The following is a 26,506-nucleotide window of genomic DNA, read 5'->3' as shown; positions in this document are numbered from 1 at the left end:
GGGAACCCACATGGCAGCAGTGCTCAGAAACCAAGGAGCCACCTGGATGGGGAGAACATCCAATACTAGTTCACATATAAAATAAATAAGGAATAGCAGAGGCTGTATGTGCCTACCATCCTGCCATCTCCTAAGGAGGCATCAACAGGACTTCAGAAGTCCAGATCTGTGGGTGAGAGGAAGAAAGGGAGGAGAAGGGCAAGGTCAGCATGGTGAGTGAGTGACAGCAGAGGATGCCAATGACTCCCTGAGAAGCAGAAGACCCAGCCAGATCGGATCAGTAGCCATACTCTACCCACTTCCTCTCCAGCAGTCTGTTAACCCTTTCAGTTTTCTGAACAAGTACCAAGAATGAAAGCAGCTCCTTGGCCTTCAGAGAGCCAGGGCTCAGACAAGGCAACCCATCCAGAAAACCCAAGGAAATCTGAAGGGCACTCACAAAAGCATCTGAAAAGCATGATTCTGCGTCAAGACAGAATAACTAAGTGGTCCAAAAAAGGCAACCCTTTGAACTTGGTACAAGAGACAAATAAAGGCTCGGGAGGGCTCAGGGCCCTTAGCATAGTGGTTACAGCGCTGGTCACATACACCAAGGCTTGCAGGTTCCAACCTGGTCCGGGGCCAGCTAAACAACAATGACAACTGCAACAAAAAAATAGCTAGGCGTTGTGGTGGGCACCTGTAGTTCCAGCTGCTTGGGAGGCTGAGGCAAGAGAAGCCCAAGAGTTTGAGGTTGCCACAGCACTTTACCAAGGGTGTCATGATGAGACTCTATCTCAAAAAAAAAAAAAAAAAGCTCTGGGAGGACTAGCCTGAGCAATGTAGCAACACTGCCTCTACTACTACAACAACAACAACAACCAAGAGGCCTGGTGCAGTAACTCATACCTGTAATTCCAGCACTCTGGAGGCTGAGGCAGGTGGATTGCCTGAGCTCATGGGTTCTGAGCAATAGTGACACTCCCCCGTTTCTAAAAATAGCTGGGTGTTGTGGCAGGTGCCCATAGTCCCAGCTACTTGGGAGGCTGAGGCGAGAGAATTGTTTAAGCCCAAGAGTTTGAGGGTGCTGTGAGCTGTGACACCATGGCACTCATGGCACTCTACCGAGGGCAACAAGGTGAAACTCTGTCTCAAAAAGAAAAAAAAAAAAGGGGAAAATTAGCTGGGTGTGGTGACGAGCACCAGTGGTCCCTATTACCTAAGGGCCAAGATGAGAGGATCACTTGCTCCCCAAACTGGAGGCTGCAACGAACTGGGATGGTGTCATCACACCCCAGCCTGAGTATACTGGGGGCTCTTGTTATAGAACATGCAGAACAGAGGTGTCCAGGATCCCTTCCCTCCAGGTTCCAGCAGGCACTGTAGCACCCACAACATGCCCTTCACTCCAGCGTGTCCCTCTGAGTTGCGACCCACAGGTTGAGAACTGCTACTTTAGTGCATCTAATTCTTAGATTTAGAAATAAAGGCCTCGGAATGTGGCTACAGATTTTTGACTAAGAAAATGACACTAAGCAGAACCAGCAGGCAAAGTCCTAAGGGGAGACCAAAACCTGAAAGGAACAGGGCCTCCAACGATGTCCCAAGGTTCAAGAATGTCTGGTTGTTTAATGAATGTCAGCAGAGAAGGGCCACTGCCACTCTTCAGGCTTCAAGAAGCCACCAGGCAGGCCAAATAAGGCAAAAGAAGCAGACGCCAAGAACCTTTTCTTGGTTCAGAAATGCACCCCCATCCCCCAGAAATCCATGGGTCTGATTCCTCACTGGCCCCCTGGCTTACATACCTCCAGGCAGGCATCCTTCTCTTCCTCTATGGCTAAAAAACAACAGTCAAGGGTGTAAAGGCAGAGAAAGGCAGTTACCAACTCTTGCGTACATCAGGGAAGCTGTGGTTCCAGGCTTTTACCTAGGTTCCTTTTCAAGTCAAATGAACGCTTTCATCCTGCTGAAAAATCCTGTTCTCTATAAACAGAAGTTGTGTTTTGAAAAGCAGCCGCCGTGCCTCCTTCTCCCTATAAGCAGCCCTCACGTGGCTGCTGGGAACTCAGAACAGCAGCCAAGTTACTGGGTCAAGGGAGTCTGGGCAGCTCAGCATGCCTGGGACAGGGTAGAGGGACTGGGGAGGCATCGTTGAGCTGTGAGCACCGCGAGGGAAGGACTGTGGAAGGCGCTCTACAGGGGAGAGAGCACCACTGGGGAGGAGGCGCCGCTGGCATCTGGGGAAAGGACTCAACTGAGAAGGGGCTGAGACTGGGGAAGGAGTTCCCCTATCCTCCAGGGAGGGACTAAGACTGGGGAGGCGGCTCCGCGGCGGAGGGACCATGGAACTTCCGGGCTGGCAGGCTACGAGGCTAACGGTGATACTATCTAGTGCAGCGGGCTCAGAGCGCAGAGCGGTGTGCGGGGCCCGGAGATGATGAATTCGGGGACCCCATTGGCCAGAGTCTCCAGTAGAGAGGGGCCCGGCCCGAAGACGCCTCAGGGCTGCCCGGACCGCGTCCCACTCCGACGCCACGGGCCCAGCAAACCCGAGGCAGCAGCGAATGACACCAAGGCAACGGGCCCCGTAGGTGTAATTTGCGGAAACCGGAACGGAGGGACATAGCCGCCCGAGGCCTCGTCTGGGACCCCCCACCCCCCCGCTACCTCGGGGCGGGCAGGGGAGTGACTCCTCACCCCGCCCCCCGCCTTCAGCCCCGCGCCCGGATCTTTCCACGCATTGGCCGAGTCCCCTGAGGTCACACCCCATCATAGGGCGGAGGCTGCGCATTGAATGCGGCAGTGGCCAATCGGAGCCGCTTTTGCTGCAGAGTGGTGGCTGCCCGGCAGTCGCCTGGGAGCGGAGTAGGCTAGCGTGCGGGTCGGGGGTCGCATCGCTGCCTGTCGCGTACCGCGTGGAACTTCTGAGCCGTCCGCAGACGGACGAGTGCCCGAGTGGGTCCGACGGGCTCTGCAGGCGCAGCATGGGCGTCCTTGACGCGGCGGCCCGGGCGCTGATCCGCGGTGCGGACAGGATGAGCAAGTGGACGAGCAAACGCGGGCCGCGCACCTTCTGTAAGGGCCGGGGCGCCAAGGGCACTGGCGTCTTCGCCGCGGGCCGGAAGTTTGTGCTCATAAAGGAAATGGTCCCGGAGTTCGTCGTCCCGGATCTGGCTGGCTTCAAGCTCAAACCTTACGTGAGCTACCGCGCTCCCGCCGGCGTCGACACGCCCCTCACAGCTCGGGAGCTCTTCGAGGCTGCAGCCGCGCCCGCCATCGAGAAGGACGTCAAGGACGGCACCTTCGACCCCAACGGCCTGGAGAAGTACGGCTTCGAGCCTACGCAGGACGGCAAGCTCTTCCAGCTGTACCCCAGGAACTTCCTGCGCTAGACGGCGGGCGAAACGGACCGCTCACCCGGGTGGGAGGGAGCGCCCTGGTCTCAATTCTATTAAAGGCCTTTGCCGCTCTGCACAGCATGTGTTCTTGGATCAGGTCGCACTTTAGAGACAGTCTCACTTTATCGTCCTCGGTAGAGTGCCGTGGTGTCACACAGCAACCTCCAACTCCTGGGACTACAGGTTCCTGCCACAACGACCAGCTATTTTTTGTTGCAGTTTGATTCGAACCCGGCCCCCCCTCGGTATATGTGGCCGGGCCCTACCCCCTTAGCCACAGGCGCCGCCTGGTCCCCCCAGAGGCTTAGCCTGAGAAACAATGAGCACATTTCCTATGGGGTTCCAAGGCCACAGGTTTGTTTTGGTTAGGTGAAGGTAACTATACCTCTTGGGGCAAACCTAACGTTCAGGCCACACAAAAAGTGCCAAACTGGGGTTTCTCCTATACACCAGTCTGTGTGTGTGCCTGTATCAGCGCATGGTCCCTCAGATCTTATGTACTTTAATATTAGTTGACCTTAAGTATCAATAACACACACCCTGTGGGAGGATTCAACATTTTTCTGTAGAAAAAAAAGGCCATTAGCTGGATTTTTTCTTTTGTTTTTTTTTGGAGACGGAGTCTCCCTCTATTGCCCTAGGTGGAGTGTAGTGGCCTCAGCCTAGCTCACTGCAACCTCAAACTCCTTGGCTGGACTACAGGTGCCTGCCACTACTGTGCCCTGCTAATTTTTCTGTTTTCAGTAGAGACAGGGTCTTGCTCTTGCTCAGGCTGGTCTCAAAACTCCTGACCACAAGCTGTCCACCCATCTCGGCCTCTGAGTGCTGGGATTATAGGCCTGAGCCACCATGCCAGGCCGATTAGCTGGAAATTTTGTTGCCTTAATGTAGAAAAATTTCTTGTAGCAGTCTGACCTACATTGGCATGTAGTGCCCTATCAGAAAAGAAGAAAGCAAAGGATAGAAGTGCATGTTTTCTGCTTCTAAACACCCATGTCTATTTGGGTTTTACAATGGTTTGTACTTTAGCAACACAGCTTCACCCCGAGAGACAAGAATATTCAAAGTGGGAGTCATGTCATACACCTAGTTTGTTGCTGCAGTCACCATCTATGTAAAATTTGGAAGCTAATAGTCCTTTTTTTAAGAGACAGAGTCTCACTTTGTCGCCCTCAGTAGAAAGCCATGGTGTCACAGCTCACAGCAACCTCCAGTTCTTGAGCTTAGGCGATTCTCTTGCCTCAGCCTCCCAAGTAGCTGGGACCACAGGTGCTCGGCTATTTTTTGTTGTAGTTAGGCCAGGGCTGGGTTTGAACCCACCACACTCAGTATATGGGGCCGGCGTCCTACTCACTGAACCATAGGCACTGCCCTGGAAGCTAATAGTTCTTTTAATGCCACAATTATGATGAAAGTCATTAGTGCCTCACACTGATTTAACATATTTCCCATTTATGAGGCACTAAGGCAGCAGTTCTCAACCTGTGGGTAACCCACAGGAACTCTATTTTTTTTTTTTTTTCACAGGAACTCTATTAAAGTGCCGTGGCCTTAGGAAGTTTGAGAACTATTGCCCTAAGGCAACATTTCTCCCTGGAGGAGCCAAGACCAGCAAAAACACTTGGGCTCAGAAGTGTTGCAGATTTCAAATTCTTTTGGATTTGGGAATATATGTATATATATAATGAGTTATCTTAGGGATGGGTTGATCCAAATTCAAACATGACATTCAATTATGCTTCATCAACATCTTATACACATAGCCTGAGGGTGATTTTATACAGTATTTTTAATAAATGGAACCTATCACAGGAAATTAGGTGTGGAATTCTCCACTTGTGTAGTAATAATGTCTGCATTCACAAAGTTTCAGACTTTAGAGTATTTCAGATTTGTGGGTTAGGCATGTTAAAACTGTACAAGTGTTTCTGGTGCTATGATGAGATCTTTTAAAGTCTTCATTTGAAATTACAATACTCTCATGTTATAAAGTAACTTTTGTTCTTAAGTTTCATTATAGTTAATATAAATACAGTAGAAACATCATAGTTGACCACTTTAAGTGATCCTAATTTTCATAGACTGGACGTGCATCACATGTGTGTTATCAGTGCAGTGGGCTTAGCTCTTTACGCTGACCACTTCAATATGTCGACCAGTTTGCTACAGCACCCTTAGGTGGTCAACTTACAGAGGTTCTACTCTAGGTGCTTAAACATGTATAAAAGGCTGAAAGTTAAAAGTCTCCCTGAGAAACTAACAAGTTGCAAGCTGGAAACCAAGTTTTTGTCCCACTTACTGCCAGACAGCACCACACAATCCACTTGCATGACCGGGCAGGGAAGCCAGCAGCATTTCTGACTGTCCACTGTCAAGATTCCATAAGGTGCAGTCACAGTCAGGGTTGCAGTGAGAATCTCAAATGACTCAAAAAGTCACATTCTTGGTTTACTTGTGGGAATGATCTTGAGCCCAGTTCATCTTCCACTTCCAGAGGTGGAGAGCATGATCATAAAAGGAGCAAGTGGCCAGCAGGCTTATGTCTGAGTTTACCCCTTCCAGGTACAGGTTGCAGTCACAGGGCTTGGCTTCCTTGGCAAGCGATTCAGTGCCCATCTTCCTCCTGTCCTCTGTGAGTGGTTTGGTTTCACGCTGGAGTTTGGCAGGGCCCTCCCCATCATCCACTATGCATTCAAGAGAGGGTGCTGGCAACTTGCCTGCAACCTTTAGGTCTCCTGTTCTGACTCCTGGGTCACTATGAAGACAGGACCAGGAAGGAACTGGCTGTGGAGAACGGACGAGGAGCCAAGACCAGTCAGCTCCATACACCAGAGAATTGGGTAACACTTGGGACACCAATACTGTCGCTTCTTGCCTCTCTGGAGTGAGAGAGAACACAGGGAACAACATTACCTAGAGTTGATTAGCCCCAATCAATGTCCCTGTCCACCCTCAAAAGGAGATTCCATGAGAGCAATCCCTGTAAGTCATGCAGAAGCATCAAGACCTGGATAGACAGGTGGAGAAGAGAACAGACATTTCACCTTGCAGCGTATGCACGTGTTCCTCAGAAAACAACAGGACTACAGACCATGAGGAAGGGGAGCTTTTCCAAGTTTGGAGAACTCAATAGTAGCTTCTCAGACATGGATGGATATACCTCAGGAAAGACTTAAAAGCAAAGAACAAAGGAGCCAGCCAAATAGGAGGGCAGGGGGTGTACGAGAAACAGGACAAGGAGAGAGAAGCCACAGCACAGAGAAGAGCAGCACACAGAACAGCGTTGCCCGCCCCACTTCAGAGCTTGGGTTTTAGCATGGAAGGGGGTCACTGATAGGGCTGCACTAGAAGATGGAGAGCAGGATGAAAGAGGTCTGGGAGCATGCCAGACAGGGCACAGCAATGAACAGTGTGCAAGGGACATGATGTCCAGGAAGAAATGAGGAAGTATGGCCACACCTGAGACCAGAGGTGGTCTGGGGTCAGAAGGCCAGGCCAGGGCTGAGAATAGTCATGGAGAGCCAGGAGGAAGTGAGCTGGGGGTGTAGACTGGCTCAGCATGGCCAGGAGGCCTGTCACACCACTCTGAAAGGGCTGTCCCTCACTACCTCTAAAGCACAGGGATTACTGCCAGAGATCTGAGTTGAAACCTGAATGACCACTGCTTGAAGAAAGGCTGAGGGCAGCACAGAAGGAAACTGGATTAGACCACATGCCGAGAATTTGGTCACAGCATCAGAGACTTGGCTCCCTGGCCCCAGGGCTTCAAATGGGCAGAGGTGGGGCCTAGGAGGAGCAAGATGCTGAACTTTCTGAGACAGGCACAGGGGCCTCAGGCAGGAAGCCCCAGAATGAGGCTGCTGCTGTTCCTGGGGGATGTTTCCCCAGCTAGTCCTTCACCTAATAGTCATCCAAAATGCCAGGACCTCTCCTATGGATTCAGAAAAGGTACCAAGATAGAGTCTGTGCCCTCACAGAGTTTACAATGAATGAACAGACAAAAGACAGTGGGAAGTAAGTGCTTCACAGATGGAGCAGGGAGGAGATGCCAAAGTGGGCGCTGAAGGTTCAAGTGCACGGAGGAGTGGGTGCAGTGGTTCATGCCAGTAATTCCAGCACTTTGGGAGCCCAAGGCAGGAGGATCACTTGAGGCCAAGAGTTCAAAACCAGCCTGTGCAACACAGCAAGACCCTGTCTCTATAAAAAATAGGAAAAAATAGCCGGGTGTGGTGGCCTGCACCCACACTCCCAGATAGGAAGCTAAGGTGGGAGGATCTCTTAAGCCCAAGCGTTGGAGGCTGTAGCAACCTCATTTGCACCACTGCCCTCCAGCCTGGGTGACAGAGCAAGACACTGTCTCTAAAACTGATGGCGCAGTGATGGCTCCCCTATCCCCTCTACTGGGTGAGAGGTATCTATAGGGCTCCCGCTACTGCTGCCAAGTGCTATCTCTATGGTGAAGAGGAGGAGGAGGAGCTTGAGCTCAGCAACCCAAGTACATAAATAAGAGACAAAGTATTTTATGAAAGAAGTCTTCAGCCAGGTGCGGTGGCTCATGCCTGTAATCCCAACACTCTAGGAGGCCAACGCAGGTGGATTGCCTGGAGCTCACAGGTTCTAGACCAGCCTGAGTAAGAGCGAGACTCTGTCTCTAAAAATAGCCAGGCATTGTGGCAAAGGCCTGTAGTCCCAGCACTCTGACAAGCTGAAGTGAGCAGATTGAGCTCAAGAGTTCAAGACCAGCCTGAGCAAGAGCGAGACCCTATCTCTACTAAGAATACAAATAACAAGCCAAGTGTCATAGTGGGTGCCTGAAGGTCCCAGCTACTCAAGAAGCTGAGGCAAGAGAATCTCTTGAGACCAAGAGTCTGAGGTTGCTGTGAGCTATCACAACACCACGGCACTGTACCAGGGGTGAAAAAGTGAGACTTTCTCAAAAAAAGGAAAATCTTCAATTAAACATAACATTTTAATGCTTGGCATCTAGGGTCCTTCGTGCCCTCACTATACCAGAGGCAACTGTAGATCACAGCCAAAGAGTCTGTCAAGTTTGGGTTTGCAACCTGGATAAAGAGATGAAGAAAATTCATCAAGTTATTCGAAAATATAATTATGTTGCTATGGACACCAAGTTTCCAGGTGTGGTTCCAAGACCCATTGGAGAATTCAGGAGCAATGCTATCAGTACCAACTACTGCAATGTAATGCAGACTTGTTAAATAACGATTCAGCTAGGACTGACATTTATGAATGAACAAGGAGAATACGTCTAAGAACTTCTTCAACTTGACAATTCAATTTTAAATTTATTTATTTATTTATTTTTTGCAGTTTTTTGCCAGGGCTGGGTTTGAACCCACCACCTCCGGCATATGGAGCCAGCATCCTACTCCTTTGAGCCATAGGCACCACCCTAATTTTAAATTTAATATGATAGAGGACATGTATGCCCAGGACTCTATAGAGCTACTAACAACATCTGGTATTTAGTTTAAGAAACACAAGGAGGGCTTGGTGTCTGTGGCTCAAGCGGCTAAGGCGCCAGCCACATACGCCTGAGCTGGCAGGTTCAAATCCAGCCCAGGCAACAATGATGGCTACAAACAAAAAATAGCCAGGCATTGTGGCAGTCGCCTGCAGTCCCAGCTACTTGGGAGGCGGAGGCAGGAGAATCACTTGAGCCCAGTAGTTGGAGGTTGCTATAAGCTGTGACACCACAGCACCCTACCGAGGGCTATAAAGTGAGACTCTTGTCTAAAAAAAAAGAATCAAATAAACGTAAATGCACTTCAGATAAATAATTTCACTAACACACAAAACTAATACAAGTAACTTTTTTTGGACATTGGTTTATTTATTTATTTTTTTTTTTTTTGTAGAGACAGAGTCTCACTTTATGGCCCTCGGTAGAGTCCCGTGGCCTCACACAGCTCACAGCAACCTCCAACTCCTGGGCTTAAGCAATTCTCTTGCCTCAGCCTCCCGAGTAGCTGGGACTACAGGCACCCGCCACAATGCCCGGCTATTTTTTGGTTGGAGTTTGGCTGGGGCCGGGTTTGAACCCGCCACCCTCGGTATATGGGGCCAGCGCCTTACCGACTAAGCCATAGGCGCCGCCCTGGTTTATTTTTTTTCTTCTAGAATTTTCTTTTTTTGTACCTATTCATGGGTACACAGTGATTTTTTTTTTTTTTTGAGACAGTCTCACTTTGTTACCCTCAATAGAGTGCCATGTTATCATAGCTCACAGCAACCTCAAACTCTTGGGCTCAAATGATTCCCTTGCCTTAGCCTCCCTAGTAGATGGGACTACAGGTGCCCACCATAATGCCCAGCTATTTTTAGAATCAAGAGTCTTGCTCTTGCTCAAGCCGGCCTCAAACTCCTGAGCTCAGGCATCCATCCTTCTCAGCCTCCCAGACTGCTAACATTTTGGGTGTGAGCCACCACACCTGGGCCCAGTGAAGTTTTGATACGTAGAAATGTATGGTAATCAGATCAGGTAATGATTACAATGTATCCATCTTCTCAAACATTTATCATCTCTCTGTGTTGGAAACATTCAATATCCTGCTTCCAGCTACCTCAAACTATTATATATATATGTAATTGTTAACTATAGTTATCCTGCAGTGGTGCAGAGTACTACAACTTATTCCTATCATCTAGCTGTAATATTATGATTCTTATAACTTTGTTTTTTAAAGCTATGTGGTCTCATGATGTTGTCCAAGCAGGTTTCAAATGCCTGAGCTCACATAATCCTCCCACCTCAGCTTCCAAAGCAGTTTACTCTCAGGTATTAGCTACTGCGCCTAGCCACCAGACTGACTAGGTACACCTTGATCTAAAAAAAAAAAAGAACTGCAGAAATGTCTTGAATTTACTTAATAAGTGTGCTTTTGATAGTACTAGCAGCAAACTTACAAGGTTAAGCAAGTAAGTAAATGTTTGCTGGGCACCAGGGTTCTCACCGGAGCTGGGAGATACACACGTAATGGGGAAGGCAAGAGAGGGCACTGTGATGTTAGGCTGGAATTAGAGGTGTCATGATGAGCGTGTGCTCATGACACACATGTACACACACATACATGCTTGGCTCTCTAGGACTGTGAGAACAACTGTCAATAGGACCTTGGCTTCAAAACACAATTCACCATTAACAGACTCTAGGACTCCTTCCAGAGACAGCTGATTGCAGGAATGGGAGGGAGAACACACAAAATGAATTTGGAATATCTTGTACCAAAAAGAGTTAAAAAAAAAAAAAAAGACAACAGAGGCCAGGCACAGTGGCTCATGTCTGTAATTGCAGCACTCTGGGAGGCCAAGACCAGTGGATTGCTTGAGCTCATGGGTTCAAGACCAGCCTGAGTGGCTCAGCACCTGTAGCTCAATGGTTAGGGCGCCGGCCACATACACTGGGGTTGGTGGGTTCAGACTCAGTCTAGGCCTACTAAACAACAATGACAACTTCAACAACAACAACAACAATATCCAGGTGTTGTGGCGGGAGCCTGTAGTCCCAGCTACTCAGGAGGCTGAGGCAAGAGAATCACTTAAGCCCAAGAGTTTGAGGTTGCTGTGAGCAGTGACGCCATAGTACTCTACCCAGGGCAACAGCTTGAGACTCTGTCAAAAAAATAAAATAAAAAATAAAAGACAATGGGGACATGTGAAAAGAACAGAGAAGCCAGCTAAAAGGGGCTTTCATGCTTAAACTCTAGGACAATTTGAACATTATAACAAATAATGACAATAATAGATTATGAACCGCTAAATAACAAAAAAACATGTATCTACATGGATATTAAATAAATATAGACAGACATAAAGAAGAGAAAGCTCTACCTTACAAAAGAATGTTAACTAATATAGAAGGTAAAGCATTCTATAATTATCACAGTAATAATTTATTCAGGCAAGAATCATCACTAAATTGGGTGAAAGTCTGGTAAGAAATAGTTACTTACACATTCAAAGACTCTCACCACAGATTATTTGTTGATTATAAAGAGAAAAATCACATCTCTACAATGATGAGATCTGGCAGACACCACCTGAACAAAACAGAGTTCAGGTCACCAATAATGGGTAAAGAGGCATCACAAACCTCTTGGTGTGAGGCACAGAGAGGTCACAGGGGCCAGGCCCAGTGGCTCACGCTTGTAATCCCAGCGCTTGGGGAGGCCGAGGTGGGTGGACTATCTGAGCTCACAGGTTTGAGACCAGCTTGAGCAAATGCTAGACCCCGTCTCTAATAAATAGCTGTGCATTGTGGGGGCACTTGTAGTCCCAGCTACTCAGGAGGCTAAGACAAGAGAATCATTTAAGCCCAAGAGTTTGAGGTTGCTGTGAGCTATGACGCCACGGCACACTAAGGAGGGCAAAAAAGTGAGACTCTGTCTCAAAGAATAAATAAATATTGGCTCAGTGCCTATAGCTCAGCGGCTAGGGCACCAGCCACATACACCAGAGCTGGTGGGTTTGAACCCAGCCTCGGCCTGTCATACAACAATGACAACTGCAACAACAACAACAAAATAGCCAGGCATTGTGGCAGGCACCTGTAGTCCCAACTACTTGGTAGGCTGAGACAAGAGAATTGCTTAAGCCCAAGAGTCTGAGGTTGCTGTGAGCTAAGACTCCAAGGCACTCTACTGAAGGAAACAAAGTGAGACTCTGTCTCAAGAAAAAAAAAATGTATGTGTATGATACAATAGCAACCATAAGAAAGCTTGCTGGAGGGTGGCACCTGTGGCTCAGTGGGTAGGGCGCCGGCCCCATATACTGAGGGTGGTGGGTTCAAACCCAGCCCCGGACAAACTGCAACAACAACAAAAAAACAGCCGGGCTTTGTGGCAGGTGCCTGTAGTCCAAGCTACTCAGGAGGCTGAAGCAAGAGAATCCCCTAAGCCCAGGAGCTGGAGGTTGCTGTGAGCTGTGTAATGCCACAGCACTCTACCAAGGGCGATAAAGTGAGACTCTGTCTCTTTAAAAAAAAAAGAAAAAAGGAAAGCTTGGTGGGGGGGAAAAAAAAAAAGAAAAAGAAAGCTTCAGTGGCTATACTGATCTCAGACAGAGTTGACTTTAAAACAAAAAATGCTACTAGATATAAAGAAGGACATTTTATATTGAAAACAAGGTCAACACATCTGGAAGATACAAGAATTACAAACAAACATACATCTAAAAACAGAGCTCCAAAATACAAGCGCAAAAACTGACAGAAATAAGAGTAGGAATAGACAGTTCTACAGTGATAACGGAAGATGTCGATATTCCACTTTCAATACTGAACAGACTAATCAATAAGGAACTAGAAAAGGCCAGGCACAGCAGCTCATACCTACAATCCTGGCTTTGGAAGGCTGAAGCAGGAAGACTGTTTGAGGACAACAGTTTGAGGCTTCATTGAGGTATGACACCACTGTGCTCCAACCTGTCTCTAAAAAATCATAATAACAATGATAAAGAACTAGAAGATCTGAACAACACTATAAACCAATGAGACCTAACAGATATCCATAGAACACTCAACCCAACAATGCCAGAACACACATTCCTCTCAAAATGTCAGATCATATTCTAGGCCACAAAACAAGTCTCAAAAACTCTGAAAGGGATCAACAGTAGAACAGAATTAGAAATCAAAAACAAGGCAGCACCTGTGGCTCAGTGTACGGTAGGGCGCCAGCCCCATATGACAAGGGTGATGGGTTCAGACCTGGCCTGGCCAAACAGCAACAAAAAAATAGCCGGGTGTTGTGGTGGGCACCTGTAGTCCCAGCTACTTGGGAGGCTGAGGCAAGAGAATCGCCTAAATTCAGGAGTTGGAGGTTGCTGTGAGCTGTGATGCCACAGCACTCTACCGAGGGTGACAAATTGAGACTCTGTCTCTACAAAAAAAGAAAAAGAAAGAAATCGATAACAAAAAGAAATCTGGGACACCTCACAAAAATGTGGAAAATATACGACACACTCCTAAATAATGGTTAAAGAAAAAAAAACATAAGGGAAATGAGAAAATACCTTCAGATAACTGAAAATAAAGATACAACATGCCAAACCGTGTAGCAAAAGCCATACTCAGAGAAAGGCTTATCACCATAAATGGCTACGTTAATAAAGACAAAACTCTCAGCAAGTTCTAAGCTGGGAAGTCTGGTGGTGTGCTCACATAACTAGTAGGAGTGATGCAGAAGGAATGGAGAAACTAAAGACGCAGAAAAGGCAGGCTAACAGTGCAGGAGTTGATTCCTGGGCAGAGGCTGCAGCAGAGCAGGAGCCTGGGTGTCACTGTGGCAGGGGAGAGGCGGCCCACATGCAGTGACTGAGGAAGGATGGTGGGAAGAACAAGCAGTTTTCCAATCGCTTTGTTTTGGAGGAGTGAAGAGGACAGATTGAGAGCTTACAGTGAGGAAGGAGGAGGGGATGGTGGGGGTTTGAGAAGAGAGAAAATATTCCAACAGCAGGAGATTAATGCCAGAGGGACGTCAAGGACCACAAGGAAGCACAAGGACCCTCTGGAGTGAGACCCTGAGAGGAGGGGCCTCCAAGTGGACTTCTCCCTGCAGCCACACTCCATGGCTCAGGCACAGAGAAGCACGTGCCCAACAATGCTGTGCTTTGGGGAGAATTTGAGAAGGTAGCAAGGGGAAAGAGTTGGAGCACTCTAAGAACATCAGGCCATGGGCTCAAACTACCTGCAGACAAGAGAGCTGGTAGTTATGCATGAACAACACAAGAGGAAGCAGTAGTGAAGAGTACAGAGCTCTCAGGTACTGGGATTGGCATGGTGACAAGTCATAAGTTCTAGGGAGTGAGCCTGGGAAAGTGTGAAAGATGACAGAAGAGCTTGAAAGGGTAAGGGGGGGAAAGGAGGCCCTCAACCCAAGGCCCAGCAGCCAGGGTTCCCACACTCACCGGCTGCCTTTTGGCAGTCGAGGATCTTGAAGCCACCGTGCATACAGGCCGCCAGGAGCAGGTGTGGGTGGGCAGGGTGCCACCTGAGCCTCCACACCCCGCCTTGCACAGGGGTGTCTGCAAACGGCTGCTTCATGTTCCGAGTGTCCCACAGTAGAACGTGCTCATCATAGCTGAAACCAACCAACCCCCACAGGCTGGCAGCAAAGCCCATGCTGGCTTATTCCCCAGGGAACAACTCCTAGGGACCCATCCCACTTGCTCCATGGGACAAAGTCCCCTTTCCCAAACCCAGACATCTGCACTCTGGCCACATGCAACACTGTGATTGGCTTCCACCAGAAAAGGACATGAAAGATGCAAGGGCCCCTTTGAGTCCACCCTAGCAGACTCACCTTCCAGTGGCCAAGATGTGCTCCCGATGGGGACTGCTCTGGATGCTGCACACGCCCATGGAGTGTCTGTGGGTGAGAGGATGGCGCCTGAGCGAGTGCCCCACAGGGACACTCTGTAGCAAAAAGTGCAGAGAGGAGGAGCTCAGACCCTGGGCCAGTTACCTCTGACTGGTGAACAGAGATGTGCCAGGTGCCCTGGTGTCCCAGCCCTTCAGAAGGCCATCATCTCCCCCTGAGTGAAAACAGAGAAGCCTGTCAACAATGACAGTGATGACAGGAAACGGCTGTTTCTCAGCCAGGCAATTTATGTCTGTCAGGCAGTTTTGTGGACCTGACCAGGCCAAAATTGGTCCACAAAACTTTCTGCGTGACCAGGAGAGCCTAGAAACAATATGCAGGAACAGTCACCCTATGCCCTGACCACCTACAGACTTGAAGCAGGGCCTGCAGGGAAGAAGGGACATGTCTCCAGTTCCACCTGTAGGAACAAAAGGGGAAAATGGTAACTATGGGCTTCAGTACCAGGCAGCTGCCGCTCATGAGGAACTAGTAGGTCACACGTGGCCAAGCTTCTGCGCCCACCACGTGTCCGAAAGGGGAATGGGCTATGTAACCTCAGAATGAAAGACACCCTGCACTTGTTGTAGAGGAACTAAAAGGATAAGAGGAGCAGAGAAGCTGCAGCACTGAGCCACCAAGACAGAGGTGTCCCGAAGGCTCAGAAGCAGGGCCCATGGGGAAAGTGACAGAAGCAAAAGGGCCTGGGCTGATTGATCTGCCCACCCACTATCTCTGGGGTGATGCCCAGGGCCTGTCCCCCACCCCCCACCGTCCTGCCCTGAAAGAGCAGTCTGCACCTGCCCCAGCTCCCCCATCTCCTCACCTCCTCTACCTTCATTCTTTCCAAAGTACGTATCACCTCTGACCCACACTGCAATCTCCTTATTTACTGTAGGTCAAGTTTGTGTTCACTCTCCCACTCCCCACTCAATGTACAAGTGATGGAAGAAGGAGCTTCTGCTTATTTTGTCCACTGGAAGGGTCCCAGTCACCTAGAACAGTGCCTGACACATAGTAAGGGCTCAGTAAGTGCTAAATGCATGGATTGGCCTGACTCATTAAATTGCTGCCCCACCACACTCCTGCCAAATCCAAGAATGAGAGACCTCAAGAAATAAAATTTTTATGGTTCTTACTGTTCAAAGTTGTGACAGCGAATAGAACAGACTAGGACCCCGCCCTCCAGGGACAGATCAGCCCTGAACACATGATCATACTGAGGATGACCCTGAGGAGTTGTGAGAAGGGTGGCAGGGATCGGGGAGTACGGGCTGCCAAGGGTGCATGTTCCACGTTAGCTTTTCCAAAGGTTTGCAGCTGAGCACGCCAGGAAAGTAGAATTAACCTGTGGAGGAAATGTCATATGATGAAAGACTGCACCTGGGGGAACACGGATCGTTTGAGGAAAGGAGATTGAGAGCACAGGCTCAGCACCTGTAGCTTAATGGTTAGGGTTCCGGCCACATACACTGGGGCTGGTGGGTTTGAACCCAGTCCAGGCCTGCTAAACAACAATGACAACTACAACAAAAAAACAGCCGTGCATTGTGGCAGGAGCCTATAGTCCCAGCTACTTGGGAGGCTGGGGCAAGAGAATCACTTAAGCCCAAGAGTTTCAGGTTGCTGTAGCAGTGACACCATGGCATTCTATCAAAGGCAACATAGTGAGACTGTCTCAAAAAGAAAAAAAAAAAAAGAAGATTGAGAGCAGAGAGCAATCATCAAACAGACTGGAAAGGTAGGTCTGCCCAAATAATACAGGGCCATGGGGAATCTCACCTTATGTTTTGAATGTTACCCTAAACGAAACACAAACATGAAGGGCTCTAACAATGAGTGAGGTGCGATAAACAAATGCTCTGGCCACTGGGCTGGAAGGGGCCAAGCATGAAAGCAGGGCCACCACTTATTACACTTCTGTCCAAATGTATGCAATGGTGGTGGCTGCAGGGAAAACAGCAAAAATGGCCAGTTCTGAGAGACACTCAGAAGACAAACCAGTGCACCTGGGACTCACAGGAGGGTAGGGACCCACCATGATGCCAAGTTTTTGAGCTGAGCTCTCAGACCACATCCTATGACAGAGATAGGGACAGAGATGGGGCAGGAGGTCTCCAGTAGGGTGGGACAGAGAAAAAGAGCCCAGCTGCACAGCAGGGCACAAAAACCAGGAAGTGTCCAGCAGGGACAGTAGGCAGCCACAAGACAAAAGGACCCACAGCCCAGAACAAAGATCTGGGTCCAACAAGGAAAATATTGTCACTTCTGGAATATAAGCAGTGACTGAAGTTAGGAGAGTAGGGAGAGGCGAGCGTGTACAGCAGAGGGGCACTGACCTGAGTACACAGTCTCTGTCTGCCAGTAATTAAAAGCGGCGATCCAGGCCTCGAAGTGATGGGCCTGCCATGAGGCCACTTTCTGCAGCCTGGGCTCCATCTCGCTCACTGTCAGCAGGTGAAGCTGCCCCTTTGAGTCACTGCTGATGATTTTCCAGGGCTGGTCACTGGCCCTAGACACAGGAACGATGGGGGAGTCAGCTGCACTTTACTCCCTTTAAGGGGAGCCTTTTCTAGTTTAAAAACCTGTCCCAGGAGAGGTTCTCCATAGATGTGACAGGTGGACACACCTCTTAAGAGACTTGCATAGGCATCTGACAAAGACCAAAACTGTCCCTTAGCTTGTCAAAAAAATCAGTATCAGCTTCTCTGGATAAAAATACTATTACCATTTACTTAAAATGCTGGACATTGGGGCAGCGCCTGTGGCTCAGTGAGTAGGGCGCCGGCCCCATATGCCGAGGGTGGCAGGTTCAAACCTAGCCCCGGCCAAACTGCAACAAAAAAATAGCCGGGTGTTGTTGCGGGCACCTGTAGTCCCAGCTGCTCAGGAGGTTGAGGCAAGAGAATCGTGTAAGCCCAAGAGTTAGAGGTTGCTGTGAGCCGTGTGACGCCACAGCACTCTACCCGAGGGTGGTACAGTGAGACTCTGTCTCTACAAAAAAAAAAAAAAAATGCTGGACATTTTCTTTCTTTTTTTGTTTTCTAAGATTACGACTGGGAGACTCTCAGGTCTAAACAGTGCAATCAAGGCTAACAAGCTCGATGCAGTGGCTCATGCCTGTGATCCCAGCAACTCGGGAGGCCAAGGCAGGAGAACTGCTTGAGCCCAAGAGTTCAACACCAACCTGGGCAACACAACAAGACCCCATCTCTAGAAAAGAAAGAAAAAGAGTTCTTGACCAGCTGGAACTAGAGCAAGACCCAGCCTCTAAAAATAGCTGGGCGTTGTGGCCGGTGCCTGTAGTCCCCAGCTACTTGTGAGGCTGAGGCAAGAGAATCGCTTTAGCCCAAGAGTCTGAGGTTGCTGTGAGCTATGATACCATAGTACTCCACCAAGGGCAACAAGTGAGACTCTTGTCTCAAAAACAAAAAATAAGTAAATAAATAAGCTGAATTAACCAGGCATGGTGGCTCATGACTGTAGTCCCAGCTACTTGGGAGGCTAAGGCAGGAGAAGTTTGAGGCTGCAGTAAACTATGATGATAACACTGCACCCTACCTGGGCAACAGAGAGGGTAGACAAAGCAAGAAAAATGGAGAGAGGGAGGGAAGGGAGGGAAAGGGGGAGGGAAAGGAGAAGGAGAGGGGGGCGTGGAAAGGGTAGGCAAGGAAGGTAAAGAAGGAAAAGGAAAGGAAAAAGGAAGAAGGGGAGGGGAGGAGGGAGGGAGGGGAAAGGGGGCCACGAAAAGGGAAGGGAAGGAAGGGAAAGGAAAAAGGAAGGAGGGGAGGGAAGGGGTGAGAGGGACGGGAGGGAAAGGAAAAGAAAAGGCTATCAGAAGGTGGCTTTAATTCTCTATAGCATGAAACCAGGAAGTGACCCTGGGAGGAAAGACTCAAGACCCCTGATCAACCCTGCCCCTTACCTTCCAGTTTTCCCAGTGGACCAATCCAGAGACAAAGCCAGACACCACTCCTGCAGGGCAAGGCTAGACAATGGCAGTAGTGTGTAACTGCTCTCCTACTGGAAATAAAGGAACTCTGTCAAAAGGAAACAGCCCCAAACCAGGTGCAGTGACTCACTCCTATAATCCCAGCACTCTGTAAGAGTGAGGCAGGAGGACTGCTTGAGGCCAGGAGATTGAGAACAGCCTCAACCACAGAGTGAGATCCTGTCTCTTAAAACAATAAAAACAAACAAACAAACAACAAAAAAAACCAAGGGCCAGGCAAGGTGGCTCATGCCTATAATCACAACACTCTGGGAGGCAGAGACCAGTGGATTGCTGGAGGTAGTTCAAGAGCAGACTGGACGCCAACAGCTCAGTGGTTAGGGCACCGCCCACGTGCATGGGGGCTGGTATGTTGGAACCCAGCCTGGCCTGCTTAACCCCCCCCCCCAAAAAAAAACCTGGGCGTTGTGGCAGACACCTGTAGTCCCAGGGAGGCTAAGGCAAGAGAATTGCTTGATCCCAAGAGTTTGAGGTTGCTGTGAGCTATGATGTCATAGCACTCTACCAAGGGCAACAAAGTGAGACTCTGTTTCAAAAAAATAAATAAATGAAAACAGCTGGGCATTGTGGCGAGTGCCTGTAGTCCCAGCTACTGCGGAGGCAGAGGCAAGAGGATCACTTGAACCCAGGAGTGTGATGTCACTGTGAGATATGACACCATAGCACTCTACCCAGGATAACAAAGTCAACAAAAACAAAAACAAAAAACAGGGAAACAGCTTCAGAACCCTAAAAAGATTTTTCCAGTTGTTTAGGTGAGCCATCATTCCCTCATTTACTCCTTATGTGAACATAGCATGTCAGTCACTGATTCACACATTCAACTAACATTGAACCCCCTGCCACATGCCAGACACTGAGAAGGACCTGAGGACGCCACAGTTCATGCACTTAGAGGAGCCCTTTCCCACACATAACCAATGAGGTAGAGGTCTTTTTTTTTTTTTGAAATGAGGACTTTCTTCTGGTTCTCACTTCAGAAGCCATTCAAATGTCATTTCTCGTTCTCAGAGGTGCATAAATGTAATGACGCCCCAACAACCTGGCCAGCTAGAAACCTGGTCCTTGGGCCCAGTCTTCCTAACACAACTCCTTCCCTTGTTTCTTAGATAGGGCAGCTGCTCTGAACTGGCCCGAAGCAGACTCTTTCTACACAGGCCCTCAGTGCCCATGAATCAAAGGCTAGCTGGACCTACACCCCAGCCCCTCACTGCCCTCACCAGTGTGTGTCCCTCCCTCCCAGCAATGGGGCACAGCCTCGTGGGCTGTTTACACCACTCCACCACATGACATCCCATTTCCCTACTCCACCACAATTAGATGAAGTCATTTTGTAAGTGCATGGAACAGGATTACTATAGACACTTGAAAAATTCAGAGGAATCTTATGCTTTCCTAATAACCTATGAGAAACACCATTTCCCCGTAGGAAATTCATTGCTATTCTTAGCTCCACCATCAATCCAAAACATACTTATCAGGCTTTCCTTAGAGAACTTTCAGGCTCACTAACAGGTAAGTGAACGCCTGTCACTCCAGACCTTCTGCTGGTGACACCAGACAAGCTCTTCTTCAAGTCAGATGTAGAACAAAATACAATTTAAAATAGATTCCATTCTATTTTAAAATATTTATGTATAGCTAACCATTGAAAAGAGATCAAGCCCCTACCACCCAACAGAGCCTGGCCCCAGTCACTGACCTCAGATCTCACCAGGTGGAACAGCTCTATGGATCCACTGGCATTTGCCAAGCCCAAGAGGACATGGCCAGCCACTGGGATATGGCACCTGACGAGAGAATCTACACGTTAGAACATAGGATGTACCCAAGCACAGAAGAGCATTATGCATCCCAGTGATTTATTATAGTCACCCACTGCTCCACAAGGATATGCTCTGAGAAAAGCATCTGTAGGCAATTTTGTCATTTTGAGAGCATTGTAGAGAACACTTACACAAACCTAAGTGGTACAGCCTATTACTCCTGGGCTACACACCTGTACGGCATGTGACTGTGCTGAGTACTACAGATAACTGTAATACATGGTAAGTATTTGTGTGTCTAAACCTATCTAAACATAGAAAAGGTATAATAAAGATGTGGTATAAAAGGTTTTCTAAAAGGTGCACCTATATAGGGCAGCTCTATTATAATCATATAAGATCATTGTACATATGGTCCATCACTGAAACATCATCATACAGTACATGACTGCATTGAAATTTCAGCTCCAGGCCAGGCGTGGTGGCTCATACTTGTAATCCCGGCCCTTGGGAAGATGAGGAGGGTGGATTGCCTGAGCTCAGGAGTTAAAAGACAAGCCTGAGCAAGAGAGAGACCCTATCTCTACTAAAAACAGGAAAAACAGCTTGGAGCCTGTAGCTCAGCGACTAGGGCGCCAGCCACATATACCAGAGCTGGCAGGTTCGAATCTGGCCTGCACCTGCCAAACAACAATGACAACTATAAGCAAAAAATAGCTGGGCACTGTGGTGGGGGCCCGTAGTCCTAGCTACTTGGGAGGCTGAGGCAAGAGAATTGCTTATGCCCTAGAGTTTGAGGTTGCTGTGAGCTGTGATGCCATAGCCCTCTAACCAAGGTGACATAGTGAGACTCCATCTCAAAACTAACTAAATAAACAAATACAGGAAAAACTAGCTGGGTGACCACCAGCGCAGCTATGCCAGAGCCATGAGGAGCCCTAGGTCGCTTGGACCTGTTCCAACAATTATTTAAAACATGGTCGATTACTATGAAGTTCTAGGCGTGCAGAGACATGCTTCAGCCGAGGATATTAAAAAGGTGTACCGAAAACTGGTACTAAAGTGGCACCCAGATAAAAACCCTGAGAATAAAGAAGCAGAGAGAAAATTCAAACAAGTAGCTGAGGTGTATGAGGTTTGTCAGATCCTAAAAAGCGGGACATCTATGACAAATATGGCAAAGAAGGATTAACTGGTGGAGGAGGTGGAAGTCATTTCGACAATCCATTTGATTATGGCTTCACATTCTGTAAGCCAAGGATGTCTTCCGGGAATTTTTTAGTGGAAGGGACCCCTTTAGATTTGACTTCTTTGAAGACCCATTTGAGGACTTCATTGGGAATCATAGGGGTCTCCGAGGAACAGGGTCATTTTTCTCTGGCTTCAATGGATTTCCACCTTTCGGAAGTGGATTTTCTTCATTCGGGTCGCTAGATCACGGGGGTCTCACTTCATTCTCTTCCACATCATTTGGTGATAGTGGGATGAGCAACTTCAAGTCTATATAGACTTCTACAAAAATAGTTAATGGCAGAAAGATCACTACAAAGAGAATCGTGGAGAATGATCAAGAAACAGTGGAAGTTGAGTAAGATAGGCAGCTCAAGTCCCTGACAATAAATGGTAAGGAGCAACTGTGCTTGGATAACAAGTGACTCAACGTATGCGGTTAATAGAAATGTTAACTGTAACAAGCACCATTTGAGGATTAACGGGAACTTTTTTTAAAGATTTCAAATGAACTCGACTTTCAGTATCACTGTACCTAATCTGAGTATTTATAAACAGCTCATTGGAGCCATATTTGTCATAGACTTTTGAGTTTATTGTTGGGACCACATAATTGGACCATTTATTTGTCTTTAAAATTGTTGTAAATTTCTGTATGCACTTTTCTTTTTTATTAAACGTACTCCAGGTGAGCCCCAACTCCTCACTAGTGGTAGAACAAGAGTGTGCCCTAACACCAGCATGGACCTGCTTGTCCATTGTGTCTGAAACATGAACCAAGTAGCGTCAGCCTGCTGTGAAGTTAACACCGCAGGATGAACCTTCTACACAAATAATTTCAGTTTTTTCAGTATTTAGTAGTGAAAGATATTAACACATTAATGGTAAAACATTTCTGGTTTACTATAAGGATGTTTTCTAGCTGTGCATGAATGCTGGCATCTTAGTAAGTTTTGACAGTTCTTTAAATATGTAATGTTAAGCTTAGGTTTAAAAAGTAAAGCTGGTATACTGGGTCTTTGTCATTTGCTTTAAAAAAAAAAATAAATGTGAATGTCTTTGGTGCATTCTTTTCTGAGTGGGATCTGTAGCCTTCTTGTGTCTGTGTATGATTTTGTGGCTGGGCTTCTGGTTTCACTTCACTAGTGTTTATTCTGTTCATTAAGGTGGATGCCAACCTGCAGTTACATGTCGACATTTTCTTCGGTATATTTGGAGAGTATATGGAGATATTCGCAAGTAATGATTTAGAAGTTTATCACACAGTTTATTATGGTAACATTTCTATGGGGGAGGGAAAAAATAGTTACATAATTTTTCATTCTTAAAAGTATGTTCTAGTTTTTTAGGATATATCGATGTAAGATCACTTATGGACAATATACTTGATAAAATCATGGAGTGATTAAGGTGTGAGCAAAAATAAAGGCATTTCTTTTGTTTCTCAAAAAAAAAAAAAAAAAATAGCTGGACGTTGTGGCGGGGGCCTGTCGTCCCAGCTACTTGGGAGGCTGAAGCAAGAGAATCGCTTATGCCCAAGAGTTTGAGGTTGCTGTGAGCTGTGATGCCATAGCACTCTACCCAGGGTGACACAGTGAGACTCCATCTCAAAACTAACTAAATAAATAAATACAAGAAAAACTAGCTGGGTGTTGTGGGGGGCACCTGTAGTCCCAGCTTACTAGGAAGGCTGAGGCAAGACAGTCACTTGAACCCAGGAGTTTGAAGTTGCTCTGAGCTATGATGCCAAGGCACTCTATCCAGGGAAACAGAGACTGTCTTAATTACTAAATAAATAAATAGACATATCTCCAAACTGGGTTAGAACCTACAATTTTGTTACTAAAGGAGTTTGAGTTGCTATGAGTTATGATGCCATGACACTCTACCCAGGGCAACAGAGATGCTATCTTAATAAATAAATAAGTTAATTAATTAATTCAGCTCCAAACTGGCTTAGAACCTACAATTTTGTTCCTAAAAAAAAGATCTTCCAGCTTATGAAAACAAAATGTGCATTGCCTACCAGACTGATACTAACTCTAAGGCTATGAAAAGCACTCCCCAAGTGCCAACAGGTAGGTAGAAAAGTAAAGGAATAAACCCAATGTTCAGGTATTTTGCTATCTTGTTGGAGGCTATTAGGTATCAGCCTTCCCTGATTAAATGACTAGACACTCATGACAAATTCCAGACCAAGTGGGGTTATCCAAGTTGTACCATTTCATGTCCAGGATTGCAGAAGTATCTCTTCTTTGGACCTCAACCAGAGGGTGAGCGGAGTTGTCCTCATTGAAACTGTACAGGTAGAGCCGACCCAAACGGATTTGAGGTTCATCAAGGTCCAGTCCACTCTACAAAAAATGCAGATGTATTCTCCAATTACCTTAAAATACTGAGGAGCCCAAAGGACAGAAAGAGAGATCCAGGGAACGAAAAGGTTTGCCAGAGTGGAAGCAGAACCTCTGATTTTCTGAGCTGGAAAAGTACTTTTTTTTTTGTAGAGACAGAGTCTCACTTTATGGCCCTCGGTAGAGTGCCGTGGCCTCACGCAGCTCACAGCAACCTCCAACTCCTGGGCTTAAGCGATTCTCTTGCCTCAGCCTCCCGAGTAGCTGGGACTACAGGCGCCCACCACAACGCCCGGCTATTTTTTGGTTGCAGTTTGGCCGGGGCCGGGTTTGAACCCGCCACCCTCGGTATATGGGGCCGGCGCCCTACAGACTGAGCCACAGGCGCCGCCCTGGAAAAGTACTTTTTAAAGACAGAGTCTCACTTTGTCATCCTCAGTAGAGTGCTGTCACATCACAGCTCACAGCAACCTCAAGCTCTTGGGCTCAAGTAATTCTCTTGCCTCAGCCTCCCGAGTAGCTGGGACTACAGGTGCGGGCCACAATGCCTGGCTATTTTTTTTTTGTGTGTGTGTGTTTTTTTTTGGCCGGGGCTGGGTTTGAACCCGCCACCTCTGGCATACGGGACCGGCGCCCTACTCACTGAGCCACAGGTGCCGCCCTATGCCTGGCTATTTTTAAAGTGGAGTCTCACTCTTGCTCAGGCTGGTCTCGAACCTGTGAGCTCAGGCAATCCACCCTCCTCGGCTTCTGAGTGCTGGGATTACAGGCATAAATTACCAACCCTGGCTGAGAAGTGCCTTTCTATGATTATCTGGACCCAGCTGAGAAGGCTGGGGTGACAAGGATGACCCAGTTTGTCAGGGACAATCTTGATTTAGGCCTGTTGTTTCTGTACCCGTTCTCCTTCTTAAAAATGTCCTGGTTTGGGGCCGGGCGTGGTGACTCACGCCTGGAATCCCAGCACTTGGGAGCCTGAGGTGGGGGATTACCTGAGTTTACAAGTTCAAGACCAGCCTGAGCCAGAGCGAGACCCCTTCTCTAAAAAATAGCTTGGGGTTGTGGCAGGCACCTGTAGTCCCAGTTACTTGGGAGGCTGAGGAAAAGAGAAACACTTGAGCCCAAGAGCTTGACGTTGCTGTGAGCTGTGGTGCCATGGCATTCTGCTAAGGGCGACAAAGTGAGACTGTCTAAAAAAAAAAAAGAGTTCTGGTTTGGATCCAGAGATTAGATAAAATTCCTAAGAAATCCTATTTTCTCCCTACTACATGGATTTTATCCATAAACTTGAGCCACATCTGTATACAGGGAACGTTCTGCTCTCAATAGTTTCTACCCTACTTTCTGGCAGTAAGGCCATGTCCCTTCTTCCCTGCCGGGCGATTCTACAAGCGGGACTCTGTCCTCTCCACCACCGCGAACCAGAGAGGGTTCCCCGTGTGCACCCGCTGTACTTCCCCGGGGCAGAGCTCGACCGAGTGCCGCGCACCTGGCTCTGGGCGCCGGCCCCCACTTCCGGCTCCCGCAACTGGTAGGTGCCGCACGCCAGCAGGTGCCTGTGGCCGTCCAGTGGGCACCACTCCACCGAGTCGGCGGTGAGCTCAGTGTCCACCGCCTGAACCTCCCGGGCACCTATGTCCGTCATCCAGCCTTCAGAATACGCCGACTCGGGACGGTACAGGCAACACGCGGTGGCGAGAACGAGCGCGGAAATGCCAGGACACGGTCAGACCAGGTAATTTTCGTCTCAACCTCCCCGCTCCTTCAAACTCCTTCCGGGGCGCGAGGCAGTACTTCCGGTCGACAACTGGGCTGCTGGTTGCCCAAGAGGCGAGCTCCCGTGCCCCCTGCCGGCCAGCGGACTTTGGCGGCACCTGCCGGGGACCGGGCCAACCACGCGGCACACCTGACGCGGTGGGGCGAGGAGCCGCTGTGCCATCCCTGGGGGCTGAAGTCTTTGAGAAAATGTTCTACTCCTTGGAAAAGATTGAGGAAGGCAAGTTTTAAACACTTATAGGCTGACTTTGTATCCCTCCCCAAAAGATACTAAGTCCTAACCCTCAGGACCTCAGAACCCGACCTTTGGAAGGTCTTTACAGAAGAAATATTCAAGTTAAATTGGGCGCAGTCGCGCACGCCTGTAATCCCAGCACTCTGGAAGGCAGAGGCAGGTGGATTGCTTGAGCTCAGGTTCCAGACCAGCTTGAGCAAAAGTGAGACCTCGCCTGTACTAAAAATAGAAAAATTAGCCAGGTGTTGTGGCGGGTGCCTGTAGGCCCAGCTATGCAGGAGGCTAAGGCTTTGGTTTTTTTTTTTTTTTTGAGACAGAGTCTCAAGTTGTCAAAGTGCTGTGGCATCACAGCTCACAGCAACCTCAAACTCTTGGGTTTAA

General features: G+C 48.2%; 2 protein-coding genes and 1 pseudogene across 2 annotated transcripts; 2 read left to right on the top strand and 1 right to left on the bottom strand.

Moving 5' to 3' along the window:
* Positions 1-2,795: 2,795 nt before the first annotated feature.
* On the top strand, positions 2,796-3,451 carry MRPL41 (mitochondrial ribosomal protein L41). Its single transcript, XM_053564591.1, has one exon. The coding sequence runs from the start codon at positions 2,964-2,966 to the stop codon at positions 3,369-3,371; it is 408 nt and encodes a 135-aa protein (XP_053420566.1). The 5' UTR covers positions 2,796-2,963; the 3' UTR covers positions 3,372-3,451.
* Positions 3,452-5,021: 1,570 nt separating this feature from the next.
* On the bottom strand, positions 5,022-25,927 carry DPH7 (diphthamide biosynthesis 7). Its single transcript, XM_053572662.1, has 9 exons — positions 25,604-25,927; positions 23,984-24,117; positions 20,470-20,557; positions 18,681-18,775; positions 17,095-17,267; positions 14,861-14,930; positions 14,699-14,764; positions 14,304-14,476; positions 5,022-6,256 (listed from the first exon to the last, which is right to left on the bottom strand). The coding sequence occupies exons 1-9, from the start codon at positions 25,757-25,759 to the stop codon at positions 5,826-5,828; spliced, it is 1,386 nt and encodes a 461-aa protein (XP_053428637.1). The 5' UTR covers positions 25,760-25,927; the 3' UTR covers positions 5,022-5,825.
* LOC128572656 (dnaJ homolog subfamily B member 6-like) lies at positions 21,510-22,188 on the top strand (annotated as a pseudogene).
* Positions 25,928-26,506: the final 579 nt, after the last annotated feature.

Source organism: Nycticebus coucang, chromosome 2, assembly GCF_027406575.1.
Source record: "Nycticebus coucang isolate mNycCou1 chromosome 2, mNycCou1.pri, whole genome shotgun sequence".
NCBI classification, from domain to species: Eukaryota; Metazoa; Chordata; class Mammalia; order Primates; family Lorisidae; genus Nycticebus; species Nycticebus coucang.
The sequence above is the reverse complement of the archived record's forward strand: the minus strand, read 5'-3'. Positions and strand labels throughout refer to the sequence as shown.